The following is a 15,967-nucleotide window of genomic DNA, read 5'->3' as shown; positions in this document are numbered from 1 at the left end:
CTGCAACTAAAAATAGTTTTTTTCCCCCTGGAATCCTTCACATATAGGGTTTACAGAGTAATAATCATTCAAGAAGTATTTATTAAATATCACATGTTTCAGAGGATGATACTTTAGGGTGAACAAAAAAAAGACAAGTCTTCACGGAGTTTTTATTTCAGAGAGTGAGCCACACAAAATAAAGCAGGGAAAAGGAATATGAAATGTCAAGTGTGAGTTTGAAATATTAAATGACATAGCAGTAGAAGATCTCACTGAGAGAATGACTGGTGACTTTTGATTAAAGACACTAAGGAAGTTAACTATGCAGATATTTTAAGGAGGAAAACCCCGAGGCAGATGGTTTAAAATGCAAGATCCCTAAATTGTGACTATTCTTAGCTTTTTTGAGGAACAGCAAGGAGGCCTATATAGCTGGTAAAAGAATGATGGAAAGAATAATAAGCAATGAAGTTAAAAAACACACACAGTAATGAAGGCCAGGTCATGTAGGGCAAACCTTGTCTGGTGATCATTGGTCAAATTCAGATGTATTTTGAAGATAGAACTTTCAGGATATATTGATACAATGGATGGAATACATGCTGATGAGTGGAATATGGGGGCTGAGAGAAGGAAAAGGATGACACCTATATTTTTGGTCTGAGTAACTGTCATTAATTGAGATAGGAGAGACTGCATAAAGAATGCTTTGGAATGTAATATCATAACTTCAGTTTTGGTCATTTTAAGTTTATAATGGTTATTAGATATCCTAATATCTTCTTAGGTGTCACGAAGGCAGTTGGATATGAGTCTAGAGTTCAAAGCATGGTCTAAGATAGATATGTAAGATTGGGAGTCATCAGCATATAGATGGTACTTTAAACCATGAGACTGTGTGGGATCACCAGGGGGACTAATTGTAGATAGGAAGTTTGAGGGTCACATTATTATTATTATTATAGAATTACTATTTTTTTAAAATACGCTTTTATTTATTTCAGAGAGGGAGGGAGAGATAGAAATATCAATGAGAGAGAATCATTGATTGGCTGCCTCCTGCACACCTTACACTGGGGATCGAACCCACAATCTGGGCATGTGTTCTGACTGGGAATCGAACGGTGACCTCCTGTTCAACCATTGAGCCATGCCTGCTGGGCTGACAATTATTTTTAAGAAATCCACACTCTTAAGCATTCGAGGCTAAAGGTTTATTAGATTGTCAACTTTTGCTGAAACCGGTTTGGCTCAGTGGGTAGAGTGTCAGCCTACGGATTGAAGGGTCCCAGGTTCGATTCCTGTCAAGGGCATGTACCTTGGTTGCGGGCATATCCCCAGTAGGGGCTGTGCAGCTGATCGATGTTTCTCTCATCGATGTTTCTAACTCTATCCTTCTCCTTTCCTCTCCGTAAAAAATCAATAAAATATATTAAAATAAAAAAAGATTGTCAACTTTTAAATTGTTAAGAAAAAGTGTGTTATTTAATTTTATATACATACACAAATTATAGAGCTAAACATCTATGTTGCCAACTAGGTACTTGGAACACCAAGATAAATGAAATAATCTTATACTTGAAGAGCTTACATTTAAAAAAATATATATATTTTATTGATTTTTCACAGGAAGAGAGAGGGATAGAGAGTTAGAAACATCGATCAGCTGCCTCTTGCACACCCCCTACTGGGGATGTGCCCACAACCAAGGTACATGCCCTTGACCGGAATCGAACCCGGGACCTTTCAGTTTGTAGGCCGACGCTCTATCCACTGAGCCAAACCGGTCCCGGTGAAGAGCTTACAATTCGAGACACTGCTAATTATTATAATACATCACAAAATGTCCTCTGAAATAAGTATTAAAGTATTAAACTATGTATCAAGAGACTTCAACATAAATGTATGTTTTTTTTTAACCTCACCCTAGGATATTTTTCCCTTATTGATTTTTAGAAAAGAATGGAGGTGGGAGGTAGCAGGGGTATACGTACAAAACGATGTGAGAGAGAGACACATTGATTGGTTGCCTCTTGCACACTAACTGGGGCCAGGGATCGAAACTACAAACCAGGTACATGCTCTGAACGGGAATCAAACCTACAATTCTTCGGTGCATGGGCCTACATCCTAACCATTGAGAAACACTGGCCAGGGCCAACATGCATGTCTTTTGACTTGCTTTTTCACTTACAGATATTCACAAAATCCAGCCTCCAGAAATGATCCACAGTGCACAAAGTAGTAAGCACAAAGATCTTTAAAGCAACATTTTTCATATTAGTTTAGAATTTGAAACCAACTTACATTTTAACAGTTTGGGAATGGTTATATAAATTATAGTAGAAAATTGCCATAGCCAGTTTTGCTCAATGGATAGAGCATCAGCCTGTGGACCAAACAGTCCTGGGTTTGATTCTGGTCAAGGACATGTACCTTGGTTGCAGGTGCCTCTCTGGCCTGAATCCTGGCCCGGGCCCTGGCCCAGGCTCATGCAGGAGGCAACTAATCAATGTGTGTCTCTCACATCAGTGTTTCTCTCTGTCTTTCCCTCTCTCTTTCACAAATATCCTCAGGTGAGGGTTACCAAAAATTAAAAAATAAAATAGATAAAAAATAAATTATAGTAGCAAATTGACAAATGGTTTAGCCATAAAAAATTATTTTACATGAGGTTTTTAATCACAAGTTTAAATACTTATGGTCTAATATTAAGAGAAAATAGCAGGCTATTGAGTTTAAAAAAATAAAGTTATAGGATGAACTCAGCCATGTAAAAGCAAATCATTAAAAAAAATGTCTTAATATAACATACACATACAAGTACACAAATTTTAAGTGTACAGCAGCGTGAATTTTCAAATTAGTCTTGTCTTTGTAATCAGCACCCATATCAAGGAAAGTTACTTTAGAATTTTGTTTCTAATCTTTATAATAACATCTTTCAAAAAGAAGTATTTGGTGTTTTTTTTTATTTTTCTACAGGCAAGTATCAATTGAAGAGGGAGAGAGGAAAGCCAAAGAGCTGAATGTTATGTTTATTGAAACTAGTGCAAAAGCAGGATACAATGTAAAGCAGGTAAGTGTTCTTGGAGTATTTACCAAATTGAAAACACATATTATGAAATAACTTGAGGCTGGGTGCACGAAATTTGTGCATGGGTGGGGGGGGTGTCCCCTCAGCCCAGCCTGCACCCTCTCCAATCCGGGATCCCTTGGGGGATGTCTAATTGCCAGTTTACAGGATTGGGCCTAAACTGGCAGTTGGACATCCCTCTCACAATTTGGGACTGCTGGCTCCTAACTGCTCACCTGCCTGCCTGTCTGATTGCTCTAACTGTTCCCCCCGCCCCCCACCTGATCACTCCTAACTGCCTCTGCCTGCTGTCCTGATTGCCCCCAATTGCTCCCCCTTGCCGCCTGATCACCCCTTACTGCCCCCTGCTGCCGGCCTGGTTGCCGCTCACTACCCCTCCTCTCCTCCCCACCTCCCCTCCCCCTGCTGGCCTGGTCACTCCCAACTGCCCCCTTTTGCTGGCCTGGTCACTGCTCACTTCCCTCAACTGTCCGTGTGTCCGTCGTGTGTGTCTCCCCCCAGCTTGGTTACCCCATGCAGCCTGCTGTTCAGTTGTTTGGTTATACCTCACTAACCTCCCTGCTGGCCTGTCCCATGCAGCCTGCTGTTCAATTGTTACTGTGAGGGTGTCCTGACCAATTTGCATATTACCCTTTTATTAGTATAGATTGTGCGAGTATTCTATTCTCTAGTGTAAGGTTTTCTTTCTGTTAGTAACAGTAGGCCTCACAAACTAGTTTATTAAACAGTGAAAAACATAAATATGTGTTTTTGTACAAAGAGAAAAAGACTTACCAAGCTAGTTTTTGGACAAAGAAAAAAAGACTTCCAAACTTCAAATCGTGCACAGGAAAAGTACTTTATTATGATTGTAAGATTGTGTGATTGCAAGGTTGTAAACTCACCATCCTCTCACTACTTCCCTGTTGCATTGTTTCAAGGTAACATTTCTTATTTTAGAGTTTGATAGTAAGATTATGATAAAAGAGAGCAAATATTGCTGTCAGGAATGGTATATTGCTTATTGTGATGAAAGTACATTGAGATTATTTTACTCTTAACAAACTACTAGTGTGTTAACAGTGATTATAAAAGGAGTGTTGTGGGGGGGGGCAGGAAAATATCTGGGGACCTCACATTGTCAAACTTTTCTAAAAGATGAAGTAGCCAAAAACTCACCTGCTTAATTCTTCAGGGCTATATATAACATAGAGTAGTAGTTGAAGATTTATAGTATTTACAGTCTAATAAATTATTATAATTATTATTTATTTTCACCAAGGATTTTTTTTAAAAGAAACATCGATCTGAGAGAGAAACATTGATCAGTTGCCTCCCAGATGCACCCTAACTGGGGATAGAACCCTCAACCTGGGGATGAGCCCTGACCGGGAATTGAACCCAAGAACCTTCAATGTATGGGAAGGAGTCCCAATCAATTGAGCAACCCTGGACAGGGCTAAATTATTATTTTTTATTCTAGGTAATCAGTAGAGGGTTAAAGTAAAATCCTTTAAAATGAGTAAGTAGTGCTTTACGAAAAACTGTCTATATTGTTTTCATTTTGGACACTTTTATTTATTTATTTATTTATTAAAATATATTTTATTGATTTTTTACAGAGAGGAGGAGAGGGGGGTAGAGAGCTAGAAACGTCGATGAGAGAGAAACATCGACCAGCTGCCTCTTGCACACCCCCTACTGGGGATGTGCCCGCAACCAAGGTACATGCCCTTGACCGGAATCGAACCTGGGACCTTTCAGTCCGCAGACCGACGCTCTACCATTGAGCCAAACTGGTTTCGGCAAATTTTTTTTTTTTTTTTGGACACTTATTTCCCATCTCTCCTTGCTATTAAACATTCTATATAATAAAAGGATAATATGCAAATTTACTTAACAGCAGAAAGACTGAGAATGGCCACTTGCTATGATGTAACTCACCATAAGGGGCAGATGCTCAACACAGTAGCTGCCCCCTCGTGGTCAGTGAACTTCCACAGGGCAGCCCCACTCAGCCAGAATCTGGGTTATGGCTGGTAGTGGATGGAGCCTCTCCCACCTTGGCTGCAGCGCTAAAGATGTCAGTCATTCCCCAAGGGCTCCCAGGCTGCCAGAAGGATGTCTGACTGCCAGCTTAAACCCGATACCCCCAGGAGCAGGCCTAAGCTTGCAGGTAGAGGGATGTCTGACTGACAGCTTAGGCCTGATTCCCTGGGGAGCTGGCCTAAGCCAGCAGGTGGACATCCCCTAAGGGGTCCCGGACTGCAAGAGGGCTCAGTCGGGCTGAGGGGACCCGCCCCTCATGAGTGCAGAGATATTTTCTATGAAGTTCTTTACCATACCTTCAGGCTATTTTAGTGATAAATGACTCTCTTCTGTGTTTTTACAGACACCTGACCCCTGTCATAGAATTTACCACATTATATTGAAATTACCTCTTCCATCAAAGAACTTACCACATTATATTGAAAATATCTCTTCTATCAGAATTGTATATTCCTAGAACATATCAATGTGTATGAAATTTAGCACGTGATAAGTAACTGAGCCTATAGGAGACATTAACAAAGAATTTGAGTAATAGAAGTTACTACAACATTATCATATGTTACTGTTCTAGGACAAAGCAGTAGGTAGCTTCATCTAGTTTTCTCTATTATAGACATTTTAATAAGGATTTAAACCAGTTTATTATATGTCAGAGTATGGCCTTTCCACAGAACATATTCCTGTCTGGGTTAAATCTAAAGCATTTGATCTCCCTAATCCTAATCTTAAGTAGCCTCATAGTTTGAAAGTTCTAAAATCATCATCATGACACTTAATTCCTTCTAAATTTAGATAACTCCTTAACAGCTTTAAGTGTAATTTACATCCATACATTTCACTTATGTTTTTTTTTTAAATATATATTTCATTGATTTTTTTACAGAGAGGAAAGGAGAGGGAGAGTCAGAAACATTGATGAGTGAGAAACATCGATCAAGCTGCCTCCTGCACACCTCCCACTGGGGATGTGCCCACAACCAAGGTACATGCCCTTGACCGGAATCGAACCTGGGACCCTTCAGTCCACAGGCCAACGCTCTTTCTACTGAGCCAAACCGGTTAGGGCCATTTCACTTATTTTAAATGAACAGTTCAGTTATTTCTAGTGAATTTACATTGTGCAATCATCAGCATAATTTGATTTTTAAATCATTGTTATCTCTAGACACATAATTTTTCCTAAGAGCCTGAACCTACAGGCAGATGTAGCTAGCCATACAGCTAGAGGTCAGGGTGGAATTAATACCCCTTTTCCAGAAAGAAAATGTCCTGGCAAGGATGCTTCAGAATGCCTATAGAAAGTGGATGCTTAATAAATACTAGTGTGAGGATTTAAAAAATGTTACCTACTGTACTAACCCATACTTTATCCTGATATAGCATACGCCTCTGTTAGTAGTATATCATTGCCATTTAAGAAATGGTTTTTTCTTTAATGATTATTTAAAACAACTTAAATTCCTGCCAAAACTGCAGATTGAAAGGTCCCAGGTTTGATTCCAGTCAAGGGCATGTACATTGGTTGTGGGCACATCCCCAATGGGGGGTGTGCAAGAGGCAGCTGGTCGATGTTTCTCTCTCATCAATTTTTCTAGCTCTCTATACCTCTCAATGCCTCTCTGAGTAAAATCAATAAAATATATATTTTTTAAAATAAAAAATAAAACAACTTAAATTCCTATATATATTATTTCTGTAAGAATAGAACTTGGCTTTTGTAAAGCATTTTCTTGATTCAATTTGAGATGTCCTGAGTTTAGTAAAGGTTAGTGACATTGATTCTTTTAATTTAATTGAAATATTTTGAAAGAGCACTAAATTTTTAAAAATACATTAGTTGCCGAAACCAGTTTGGCTCAGTGGATAGAGCTTTGGCCTGCGGACTGAAAGGTCCCAGGTTCGATTTCAGTCAAGGGCATGTACCTTGGTTGCGGGCACATCCCCAATGGGGGGTGTGCAGGAGGCAGCTGGTCGATGTTCCTCTCTCACCAATGTTTCTAGCTCTTTATCCTTCTCCTTTCCACTCTGTAAAAAAATCAATAAAATATTTTTTAAAAAAATACATTAGTTAAAAACTATAGATTAAAAGTTTTTGTCATAGAAAATGGATTAAGTTTTTACGTGTGTGATTTGTTTGTAATAATATTTTACAAAACAATTTCTTCTTACCCAGGATTTTCAGCTTTGCGCAGTATGTTTTTAAAAAAATATTTTTTATTGATTTTAGAGAGGAAGAAAAAGAGAGAAAGATAGAAACATCAATGTTTAAAGAGAATCATTGATCGGTTGCCTTCTACCCACCTCCCAATTGGACAGTGAGCTCCCAACCCGGGCATGTGCCCTGACCAAGAATTGAACCAAGACCTCCTGGTTCATAGGTCGACGTTCAACCACTGAGCCATGCTGGCTGGACTAAATAGGTATTTTAAAATGCTTTCATTATGGTAAGGTCTACATAAGGAATGACCTATAAGCCATATCCTTGAACACAGCATTTGGTAGTCTTCCACCTTTACTTGATGCCATTTGTTAAATTTTCCCTGCCAATTATCACATTTCTCTCTTTTCCACAGCTCTTCCGACGTGTTGCAGCAGCTTTGCCTGGAATGGAAAGCACACAGGACAGAAGCAGAGAAGACAGTATCCTTCCTGTTTCATCGGAGAATGTTGTTGTTATCACTAGTCTTGACAGCTCCACTTGGTTGGCTAAGGAATATTATGCCTTTTATAGTCAAAATAGATGGTGAAGATCATAGAAATTATGAGGGGTTTTTTTTTTTTTTAATAGCAAAACTAGTGGCCTGGTGCACAGATCTGTGCACATTGAAAGGAAAATAATTAGAAGAAATATTTTAATATTGTTATTTGCCCTTTCTCCCTCAGTGCCTGGGAGCCTGGCCCCGCCACCCCAGCCACTCACTGCCTTCACAGTCAATAGCACGTATCGCCCCGTTTCCACCCTGTCTCCCAGGTGCTAAGGGAGCAGGGCGGAAGTCTCGCAGCCCCTGTTGGTTGCCACCTGCGGGGGCCCAATTGCCAGTTGCCCTGCTGCCATCTGGCTCCCAGGTGCTGAGGGAGCCAGGTGGCGCCACTGCTGCTGGTCGCCCTGGGATCGGATCAGCAGGGCATCTGGTTGTCTGGCTCCCTCAGTGCCTGGGAGCCCATTGGTGGTGGGGCCATCAGGTCCCCACCCCGTAACTAGTGGCTCACACCCACCCTGGCCTGGCTCCGCCCACTCACCTGCTCCACCATCCTGCCCTGGTCCTACTGTTCTTGGGGCCCATCTGGACCTGAGGCAGCTCCACTGCCACCTGCTGCCAGCACAGCATTGCCAACATCTGCCATGTTCCATGCCACCCCCTGGTGGTCAGTGCACATCATAGCAAGCAGTCAAACTCCTGACAGGACTCCCCGTTGAGGGGACAATTTGCATATTAGGCTTTTATTATATAGGATGAGATCTGTTATCCAAGTGTATACTTGCTCCCCTGCTGCTCATTACAACTAATCAATGAGAGAATTTGTATTTGCTTGCTTGATTGATTATTTTTTTTTAAGCTTTTATTTATTTCAGAGAGGAAGGAGAAAGGGAGAGAGAGAAATAGAAACATCAATGATGAGATTACACTGGGGATTGAGCCCACAACCTGAGCATGTACCCTTGATCAGTATCGAACCTGAGACCCTTCAGTCTTCAGGCCGACACTCTATCTACTGAGCCACACCAGCTAGGGCTATTTATTTATTTTTAATCTTTATTGTTTAAAGTAATACATATATCCCTTTTCCCCCCCATTGACCACTAATATCTCCCCCCCTTCTAGGCCTTTACCACCCTATTGTCTGTGTCCATGGGTTATGCATATATGCACACAAGTTGATCTCTTTCTAGCCACCCACTCTCCCCACCTCCCCCCCTGAGATTCCACAGTCTTGCTTGATTTTTAATGAGTAGGAAACTCTTAGAAATTCAGTCTTTTCTTTTTTAAACCTCATTCAAGGATTTGATTTTTAGAGAGTGAAGAAGGGAGAGAGAGAAAAACACCATCAATCAGTTGCCTCCCATATACGCTCTAACCAGGGATTGAATTTGTAACCTTTTATTATACGGGAAGATGCCGCACCAACTGAGACATCCACCTAGGGCCCAACCTTCTCCTAAATTTGAGTCCTATCGACTCTGAACATTTACCCCACAGTATGGATCATATTTTCTTCCCCTGCTTTTTCTAACATTCAAGTTTTCTATTCGGTATAGGCAGGAAATAACTCTGTCTGGAACTTTATTGTGGCTTCTGCTTTCAGAAACAATACATAATGAAGCACATCAAATACCATTTTTTTCAAAAGATTTTAAATTTTTATATTTTCATTATTTGTTATATATTTGTCTTCTAGTGTTTTTCTATATATAGACATTTTTATTAAAGCCACATAATTTAAGCACTTTGTGTTCAGCACATCCCTCTTCTAAAAGTTTTGTTTTCTAAGTTTTTTATTACTTCTTATAGCATAATGTATTCCACAGAATTAAGTCCCATTATTTATTAAATTCTTTCCCTGTTGTTGGAACTCTCTTGTAGGTTAGTTTCAGAATTTTATTATAGATAATTCCATAAGGAACATCATCTTAATAGGGTTTCTTGCTCCTGCTTAGGGTAGATCCTGTGAATAGAGAGGTTACCCTGGCTGCATTTAGTAGAATATAAGCAAATTTATACTATTAGAACCCTTTGTTGTATGGGGAGCTAGCTAAATAGTAAGTAGTGGCTGTTAATAGGAATGGGAGGGAGGGGTTACCAGAGATATGTGTTCAGAAGAATTGGAATTGTACTTTCCCATTTATAGGTCCTTAACTTTTGTTTCAGTGATTGACATAAAACTGGAAAAGCCTCAGGATCAACCAGTCAGCGAAGGAGGCTGTTCCTGCTAATCCCTCTTGGCCTCTTCACCTTTTCTGCAGAAGCTCACTGCTTTGGCCCCTTACTCTTTCATTGACTGCAGTGTGAATAATGGCTTAAACCTTTTCCCCTTCAGTAATAATGTATTGCAATTCATCATTGCTGCCTGTCTCGTGGAGATATCTATTAGCTTCACAAGCACAAAAAAGTCAGTGTCTATATTATTTATATTTTACAAAAAGTCAATTCCAGCATATTCCAGTGATAATTTTAAACATTAGATACATTTTCTTAACTTTTTTTCCTTTTTAATGTTATGATAATGCATTTCAAAATGATGGAAATCTCAACAGTATGTGGCTTGGTTAAGGAATAGCTGTTCACAGTAGCATTTGCCTACCTACTTGACCTCTCCCTGCTTTTTTCATCTCTCCCTTACCCCATTTCCTATTCTTACTCCACTCCTGAAAACAAACAAGAAGTGGCAAAGCATCAGTCAGACCAAGCCCATTGGAATAATCTTTCAATTTTAGTGATACCACTTGCTTTAGGCCTTGAGTCAAGATGTCCAAAATTATTCTTGAGCACTGAAGTAAATTATTTAGAATTTATTTGAGGTCAAAATTCAATTATCATGGTAGGCAGTACTCGAATAAGTGTTCTGGTGCATCTTAAATGAGTCCTAATGAACATAGTACTTATGAGTAATGAACAAAATATCTATTTCAGACCAAAACTAAAGACCCTTTCACATGTTAGACTCTGGAAGAGAAAAGTAAAACAGAACAGGTTTTTTTTTATATTTAACTTTTCTAATGAACTGTCTTTTCCAAGATTCTAAAATTGTCAAGATAGAGTTTTTGTTTGTTAAAAAAAAATTTTAAGTAATAGATTTCTCCTGTTTTTTTTTTTTTTTGTTTGTTTTTTAAATCTTGTTTTGTTATTTTTAAATGCTGTGCAGGCAAGGCACTATAGAAATAAAATTCCAAGAAGAACCAGTGAAAGAATTTAAATTTAGCACCTTGGTCAAAACTATATCCAGTAGAAATGATGATATCTAAAGCTTACCAATAAAAGAATCCTTAACAGAATAGCAAATACTTTGCTCAGGATATTTGGGGTCAGATTGAAAATGGCAGGTTTTCTTATAAGCTTCTAGAGGCAGATCTGGAAAAGCATACACAGAAGAGGGTAAGAGAGAATGGAAATAAAACTCAATATTGCAGATTTATGCCTTATTTTTTAGCTTTTTTTTAAATGTTGGGTCTTTCAGGCTAGTTTTGCTTTTTATTAGATCTGTAAAGTTTGGTTAATTAACTAGTAATTTAGTTTTATATTTAAACTACAATTAATCTTTTTCTTTGGTGATATTTATTTCTTTGCCTTTTTTTAAACTACTTTTAATTTTAGATGTTTTGTTTCATATATTTAGAGCTTCATCACCGTGGCAATATGTATTTTCCTTAAAACACTGCAAACAAATATACTAGGAGTGCACCATTTTAATCTTTACTAGTTATTGTGAGATTGCTGTGTAAGTTAAACACGTTTGTAAATACATTATTTGCAGGAAGAAATTTTCTGAGTTATAGCTCGGGAAAAGCCTGCTGAATTTATGTTGTAAGCATTACTTAACACAGTATAAAAATGGAAAAAAACAAAAGTATCTTCATAGTTCCTCATCCCCCTCATTACAACAAAACCCTTAACTGGGAGAACCTTATTCTCCTCTCTTTCCTCTTCCTCCTCCACTTCCCATTTATTATCACCTTCTAATATTCAGAGAGCACTTGGATAATGGGTCTGAATAGAGAAATGTTTTAAGATAATTGTTAGCCCACATACCAGTAACTTATACTCAAAGATGGGATGGAGTTGTAAAGTGCTTTTATAATACAATATTATTGTTAAAGGCAAGGGTTGACTCTTTTGTTTTATCTTGACATGGCATGTCCTGAAATAAATATCAATTCAATATGGCAAATGGGTCATATTCTTTATTTAGAAGAAGTTGTGATTTCTGACATGGGGGTGATTGATTTCCTACATTGTAGCATTTGATTCTTTTTATGTATCTTTAAGACAGTAGTAACCAATATGCTGCTTTTAATATTGGTATTTTTATTTAGCTTAGGGTTCTTCAACTGAAGCAGTGAAATGTATTCATAGACCAGATTTTTTTAATAAACACAATTTTGCTGCCAAAAATATATAAATAAAATACAAAAGAAAAACAATTATTGACTGGGTTTCCCATTCCTGCCAAGGTTGTAAATTACCATGTGTTCCTTACTTCTCTAGAACTATAAAGGGGAACATAAAATCTAGGAAAATAAAACAACAAAAAGTGAAGGAGAGTGGCTGCAACTTGAAAAACAGGGCTACTGATGGAGGCAATAATAGGATGTATTAAGAAAAGTTGTTTAAGCCCTGATTGGTTTGGCTCAGTGGGTAGAGCAGTGGCCTGCGGACTGAAGGATCCCGAGTTAAATTCCAGGCAAGGGCACATGCCCATATTGTGGGCTTGATCCCCAGTAAGGGGCATGCAGGAGGCAGCTGATCAGTGATTCTCATCATTTATGTTTCTCTCTCTCTTTCCCTCTCCCTTCTCTGAAATCAATTAAAAATATACATTTAAAAAAAAAAAAGTAATTTAAGCCCTAAACAGTTCGGTTCAGTGGATAGAGGACTGGCAGGGTCCAAGGTTTGATAAAGGGTCCAAGGTTTGATACCTCTCAAGGGCACATACCTTGGTTGCAGGCTCCTCCCTAGCCTGGGCCCTGGTCAGCACATGTGCAGGAGGCAACCAATCAATGTGTTTTTCTCACATCGATATTTCACTCTGTCTTTCCCTCTTTCTTCCAGTCTCTGTAAAAATCAATGGAAAATATCCTCAGTGAGGATTTAATAAAAAAAGAAAAGTAGTTTAAGTTCAGCTTTTGCTTTCTCACTTCTAACCACATCTTTGCCTTGGGACAAAGATTTAAACTACTACCTTACCACTAAATCCAGCCTGCTACCTGCTTTTTGTTTTAATATGTTTTTATTGATTTTGAGAGAGGGGAGGGGGAAAGGGCAAGGGATGGAGAAAGAAACATAATTGATAGGCTGCCTCATACATTCTGCCTTCTGAGGATCCTGCCCACAATCAGGGCATGTGCCCTAACGGGGAATCAAACTAGTGACCTCTTGGTTCCTGAGTTGATGCTCAATACCTGTTTCTTGTTTTGTGTGAGTGTGTGTGTGTGTGTGTGTGTGTGTGTGTGTAATATATTTTTATTGATTTCAGAGAGGAAGGGAGAGAGAGGGAGAGACATCAATGATAAGAATGATTGATCTGCCTCCTGCACGCCCCACATTTGGGATCAAGTCTATAACTCAGCCATGTGCCCTGACCAGAATTGAACTGTGAACTCCTGGTTCATAGGTTGACACTCAACCATGGAGCTACGCCGACTGGGCTGCTACCTGTTTTTAAAAGTAAGTTTTATTGGAATTCAGCCATACTTTCTCAGTACAAAAAGAGTTGAATAATTTACTCTCTGGCCCTTTACAGAAAAAAAGGGCTGATCCCTGCCTTGGCATAAACTATAGCTGTTCCCTTTACTATAAAAACTGAAGCCATAGGCCAGACTACTGGTGCAGGTGTCCACAGGGATAATATTAGGGCAGTATAAAATACCTAGTTAATGAAAGGACCTGATCTTTCAGTCCTTTCTTTTTCCTTTTAAAACATCAGTTAGTGGATATAATCTAGGGAGATTGCCTCTAGTAAGAACTGCTTCTTCCTAAACTAGGTTTACAGGCTGCTTTCTCTTAGCATAATGTTTTCAGTGTTCATCCATGTTGTACCATGTATCAGAATTTTATTCCTTTTTGTGGGTGAATAATATTCCATTGTGTTATGTGCCACATTTTATTTACTTATTCATCTGTTGATGGACATTCACATTTTTACATTTTGGCTATTTTAAGTAATGCTGCTATGAACATTGGTATACGAGTGTCTGAGTCATTGTTTTCATTTTTTTTTTCTTTTAGTAAAAACAAGTGGAATTGCTGAGTGATATTGTAATTTTATATTTAACTATGTTTAACTTTTAATCATTAACAAGTCCATTGTCATGAATATTTTCTATGTTTTATTCTAAGAGCTTTATAGCATTAGGTCTTAAGGTTAGGTCTTAGATCCATTTTAAGTTAATTTTGTATCTAGCTTAAGGTAAGGGTCCAACTTCTTTTTGTTGTTGTTAATCCTCATTTGAGGATATTTTTTTCATTGATTTTTAGAGATAATGGAAGAGAGGGAGGGAGAGAGAAAGAAACATCAGTAGGAGACACATCAATTGGTTGCCTTCTGCATGCATCCCGACTGAGGCCGGGGATCGAACCTGTAATCCAGGTTCATGCTCCTAACTGAGTCGAACCTGTGACCCTTTGGTGTGTGGGCTGACCTCTAACACTGAGCCAGACCTGCCAGGACTCTAACTTCAATTCTTTTGCATGTGGATATTTAATTTTCTTAGCAACATTTGTTGAAAAGACTGTTCTTTCCCCATTGAATTGTTTAGGCACCCTTGATGAAAATCAATTGATAGCCATATATGTGAGGGTTTATTTCTGGGTTGTCTATTTTATTCCGTTGGTCTGTATATCTGTCTTTATGCCAGTACCACACTGTTTTGATTTCTGTAGCTTAGGACAGCAAACTTTGTTTTATTGCACATCACAATTTTTACAAATTGAAGGTTTGGAGCAACCCTACTTTTTATAAGAGCATTTTTCTAAGAATATTTTCTCACTTTGTGTCTTTATCATATTTTGGTAATTCTTTACAATATGTCAAATTTTTCCTTATTACATTTGTTAGGATGATTTGTAATCAGTGATCTTTAATATTATTGTAATTGTTTGGGGGCACCACAAACCATCTATAATAATAAAAGGGCAATATGCTAATTATACCAGACGTCATTCCGGACATCCTTCCTGACAAAGCCAGGCTGGGTCCGGGTGCCTGTGGGTGGCCCGGGGGGAGCCAGCCTGGGTCCTGGGTGCCAGAGGGAAGCCAGTTCTGGCAGCTGGGTGAAGGAATTTTCATTTATTTATTTATTTATTTATTTATTTATTTATTTTTAATTTAATCTTTATTGCTTAGATTATTACAATTCTTTCTCCTTTTCCCCCACCATGCTCCCTTTCACCTGGTTCCTGCCCCACCCTCTGCCCTTACCCCTCACCCCCATTGTCCTCATTCATAGATGTATGATTTTAGTCCAGTCTCTTCCTGCACTCCCCACCCCTTTCCCCCTGATAATTATCAATCCACTCCCTTTCTTTGCCCCTGATTCTATTATATTCACCAGTTTATTCTGTTCCTCAGATCTTTAAATCACTTGATTTTTAGATTTACTTGTTAATATATATGTATTTGTTGATCATAATTTTTATCTTTTTTCTCCTCCTTCCTCTTCTTAAAGAATACCTTTCAGCATTTCATATAATACTGGTTTGGTGATGATGAACTCCTTTAGCTTTTTCTTATCTGTGAAGCTTTTTATCTTCCCTTCAATTCTGAATGATAGCTTTGCTGGGTAGAGTAATCTTGGTTGTAGGTTCTTGCTATTCATCACTTTGAATATTTCTTTCCACTCTCTTCTGGCCTGCATAGTTTCTGTTGAGAAATCAGCTGATAATCAAATGGGTGCTCCCTTGTAGTTAACTAATTGTTTTTCTCTTGCTGCTTGTAAGATTCTTTCTTTGTCTTTGCCCTTGGCATTTTTATTATGATGTATCTTGATGTGGTCCTCTTTAGATTCCTTTTGTTTGGGGTTCTGTGCACTTCCTGGACTTGTAAGTCTATTTCTTTCATCAGGTGGGGGAAGTTTTCGGTCATTATTTCTTCAAATAGGTTTTCATTATCTTGCTGTCCCTCTTCTTCTGGCATCCCCATAAT

General features: G+C 38.6%; 1 protein-coding gene and 1 long non-coding RNA gene across 3 annotated transcripts in view; both read left to right on the top strand.

The window, feature by feature from the left end:
• Nucleotides 1-11,991, top strand: part of RAB6A (RAB6A, member RAS oncogene family) — a 45,045-nt gene extending 33,054 nt beyond the window's left edge. For both annotated transcript variants that reach the window (XM_036426301.2, XM_036426300.2), the window contains exons 6-8: nucleotides 2,968-3,061; nucleotides 7,684-7,750; nucleotides 9,979-11,991. In XM_036426301.2, the coding sequence (XP_036282194.1) occupies nucleotides 2,968-3,061; nucleotides 7,684-7,750; nucleotides 9,979-10,043 (226 nt within the window). In that variant the 3' untranslated portion in view covers nucleotides 10,044-11,991. The remainder of the gene's footprint in view (nucleotides 1-2,967; nucleotides 3,062-7,683; nucleotides 7,751-9,978) is intronic.
• Nucleotides 3,483-3,908, top strand: LOC123651922. Its single transcript, XR_006740927.1, has 2 exons — nucleotides 3,483-3,825; nucleotides 3,858-3,908. It is a non-coding gene; the product is annotated as an uncharacterized LOC123651922 (long non-coding RNA).
• Nucleotides 11,992-15,967: the final 3,976 nt, after the last annotated feature.

Source organism: Pipistrellus kuhlii, unplaced genomic scaffold (genome assembly GCF_014108245.1).
Source record: "Pipistrellus kuhlii isolate mPipKuh1 unplaced genomic scaffold, mPipKuh1.p scaffold_m20_p_9, whole genome shotgun sequence".
NCBI classification, from domain to species: Eukaryota; Metazoa; Chordata; class Mammalia; order Chiroptera; family Vespertilionidae; genus Pipistrellus; species Pipistrellus kuhlii.
The sequence above is the reverse complement of the archived record's forward strand: the minus strand, read 5'-3'. Positions and strand labels throughout refer to the sequence as shown.